This window comes from Tupaia chinensis, unplaced genomic scaffold (genome assembly GCF_000334495.1).
Source record: "Tupaia chinensis unplaced genomic scaffold, TupChi_1.0 Scaffold000159_1, whole genome shotgun sequence".
Lineage (NCBI taxonomy): Eukaryota > Metazoa > Chordata > Mammalia > Scandentia > Tupaiidae > Tupaia > Tupaia belangeri.
In genome coordinates, this window is record NW_006159630.1 from 1439966 (window position 1) to 1442934 (window position 2969).

The following is a 2969-nucleotide window of genomic DNA, read 5'->3' on the forward strand; positions in this document are numbered from 1 at the left end:
GCGCCACTCACCTGGGCATTTGCTCCCTTTCTGCAGGAGGCTGTGGGGCTGGGTGGCCCCCGGGCCATCAACAACCTCCGACGATCTAACAGTGCCACGCAGGTCAGCCGGCCGCGGAGCAGCCCGCCCAGGTAGCCCCCACCCACTCTGGTTATCCTGGCCCCCTTGACTGACCTCTGACCCCTAAGATAGCTCCTACCAACCCTGGAAGCCTCAGCTGTCTCCAGTGACCTCTGCCCCTGGGTAGCCCCTGTCTGTTCTGATAACCACTGGCCCCATCGGCTGACCTCTGACCCCCCACCCCCCAGGTAGATCCTGCCTACTCTGGTAACCGCCTGTTGCCTCAGATGACCTCTGACCCCCTGAATAGTCCTTGCCCACCTTAGTAGCCTTTAGCTCCCTTGAGTGACTTCTGACCCCCCCTCGGGTGTCCCTGCCCTCTGTGATGACCTCTGGCTGCTCTCTGCCCTGTGCACCAGCCCTTCTTCCAGCCTCACCAGTTGTGGGTGCTTGCTGGGCAGGGGGCCTAGAGTGACCTCGGCCAGCCCGTGCCCCCGTCTGTAGTCTCACCACCCGCCCGAGGCAGACTGTTCCCTGCCTGGGCCTTGGCTCAGGAGGCCTGTCCGCTGCCCCTCTGTTTCAAAGTCCATGCCTCAGCAGAGATGGCAGTTGGGTCTGTCTGCCTCTTCCCCATGAGCGCCTGGCCTGGCCTTCGCAGCAGGGGAGGGAGGTGCTGCCTGCCCGCCCAGTAACGGTGTTGAGTGAGTCAGGTGGGGTGGCAGCCACGACCCCTCCAGTGGCTGCCCCAGGGGCTGTGGGTCTCTAGATGGTTGGGTCAGGGCCAGCCCCTGCTCTGGAGGAGCCAGGGCGGCTGTGCAGTTCTGGGGGCTGGTCACACTTGTTGGGCCCAGGGTCCCGTGCAGGGGCGAGTCAGCTTCTCCCGAGCACATGCTTCACCCCACAGGCCAGGGACAGGGAGTGCGGGGTCCACAAGGTGAGCAGCGGGTGGCCGTGTGGGGTCTGGGCTGGTGTAAGCGGGCCTGCGAGGTGCGAGTGCTGTGTGCAGTGTGACATGCGTGTGCCCCATGTGTGTTTCCTGGTTTCTCTGCACGTGTGCCCCTGCTCGCCATCACGTGGGCTGTCTTGTCACCTCCTCCTCCTATCATTGCTCACGTGGTGCCCACGCAGGTCTCTGGACACATCAGACCAGGACGCCAGAGCTGCCGGTCCACCTGCCCCAGACCCCGAGGCGGGGCCGAGCCCTACGCTCTGAGTGGTTTTATTATGTATTTATTTCTTAGTTTTCTGCCACCGGGCACGTGTGCTTGCTGGAGAGACAGACAGAGGGGAAGTGAGACATCAGGCCCGGGGGAAGGCCGTGCGGCAGCCCCTTCTCATTCTGCATACACGCCTACCTGGCGTCCTACCCAGCTTGCAGTCAGCCACGTGGGAGGTTAGCGCCTTACCCACCTCCCCACCTGCTCCGCCCGTTTCTGACATCTCAGAGGCTCTGATAGAGAACGCGCACGCTGCACGGCTCACCTAAAGGGTGCAAGCCAGTGATTTCCAGTGCTCCTGGAGCTGGGTAGCCGCCCCGCAGCCAGCTCAGGACACTCACCCGGCAGAGAGCCCGAGCCTGCCAGCAGTCACCGCCCCAGCCCCGCCTCTGCTCCTGCCACCTGTCCCCGAGGGCCTGTTCTGCACTGACGGAGAACAGTGACTGGTTCCGCACGGGGGCTCCCAGGCCCACCGTGGCCAGCCTGGGCCAGCGCGTCCATCCTTTCTATGACGGAGCACTCCGCCGTGCTGGCGGGCCACGGTCTCGTCCCGGCAGGTGGCCGTGTTGTGATGAAGCTGCGCCTCCCGGGCAGGGCGGCAGAGGCCGTTGCCCTGGCTCTGTTCAGAGTTTGGTGCAGACGTGTCCTGGTCACGTGGAGAGTGGCACTTGGGCCCTGGGCTGCAGGCCGTGGGGCTCCTCGTCCACAGGGCAGCATGGGCAGCAGTGGCAGCCACGGCCCTCGGCTGAGGTGGCTCAAGTGCATGGTCCCTGGCCATGCTCCTGCTCACGGAGCCCCTGCTGGCGCAGCTGGGTGCCACGGGCCGGGAGCCTCCCCAAAGGATGCGGCCCTTTGTGCCCCGGGGTGGCTCCTTGGCCACTGGCCCATCCCGTGTGGCCCTCCCTCTTGGACACAGGCCAGCGGAGCCCCCCAGCCTGCTGCTGCTCTCTGAGGACAGCCCTGGCGGCAGGAGGAGGATGGCGACTAGCCTGAGCGAGGCGTCCAGCGAGCAAGAGGCCACGTGGGATGTCCCGGTGAGGCGCCGTGGCAGGCCTGTCACGGTCCCTTCTTTGTTCTCGCCTTGGCAGAGGCCATGTGGGGGGAGGCGTGGCTGTGGGCTTCTCCGGGTCGTCATATCTGTCTGGCATGTGGGAAGTGGGGGTTCCCCGGTCTGTGGGTGACACTGTGGGCAGGGTAGTGCCTGCAGGTCACAGGCTGAGGGGCGCCCGTGTGACTAGCAGGGTGACCAGCCCAGAGGCCTGGCCTTGCCGTCCGACCCTGGGCGCTCCAGCACCCTTGAGCCAGCAGGGGGCCCACGCAGGAAAGAAGGCACCGTGGTCCTGGCGCCCAGCTTCACAGCTAATAACAGGTAAGGCTGTCCCCGAGGTGCCCAGGACAGCGCAGCGCCAGAGGGCTGGCCGAGGACGCACGCTATTGTGCTCGTGGCTTTAGAAGGCTCGGCTGGGGGCTGGGGGCTCTGCACTAGGGCAAAGGGGGAGGCGCAGGGTGGACCTGCGTGCCAGGGGCTCTGGGCGCGGTTAAGGACGTGCTCGGCAGGTCCCGGACGGAGGCTCGTCCTCCAGGCCTCTGCTTGCCTCGCTCCATGTGGCAGCCTTGCCGTCCAGGCCTGGTTTGGCTCTCGCAGGGTTCAGGCCCAGGAGGCGCAGGCAGGGCAGCGGCACCCCCCGTTTG

The 2969-nt window shown here is 65.9% G+C and overlaps 1 protein-coding gene across 1 annotated transcript in view; it reads left to right on the forward strand.

The window, feature by feature from the left end:
• Positions 1 to 2969, forward strand: part of CEP131 (centrosomal protein 131) — a 31015-nt gene that overhangs the window by 10098 nt on the left and 17948 nt on the right. The window contains 3 exon segments of the mRNA XM_027770742.1: positions 37 to 131; positions 2194 to 2311; positions 2519 to 2646. Of these exon segments, the coding sequence (XP_027626543.1) occupies positions 37 to 131; positions 2194 to 2311; positions 2519 to 2646 (341 nt within the window).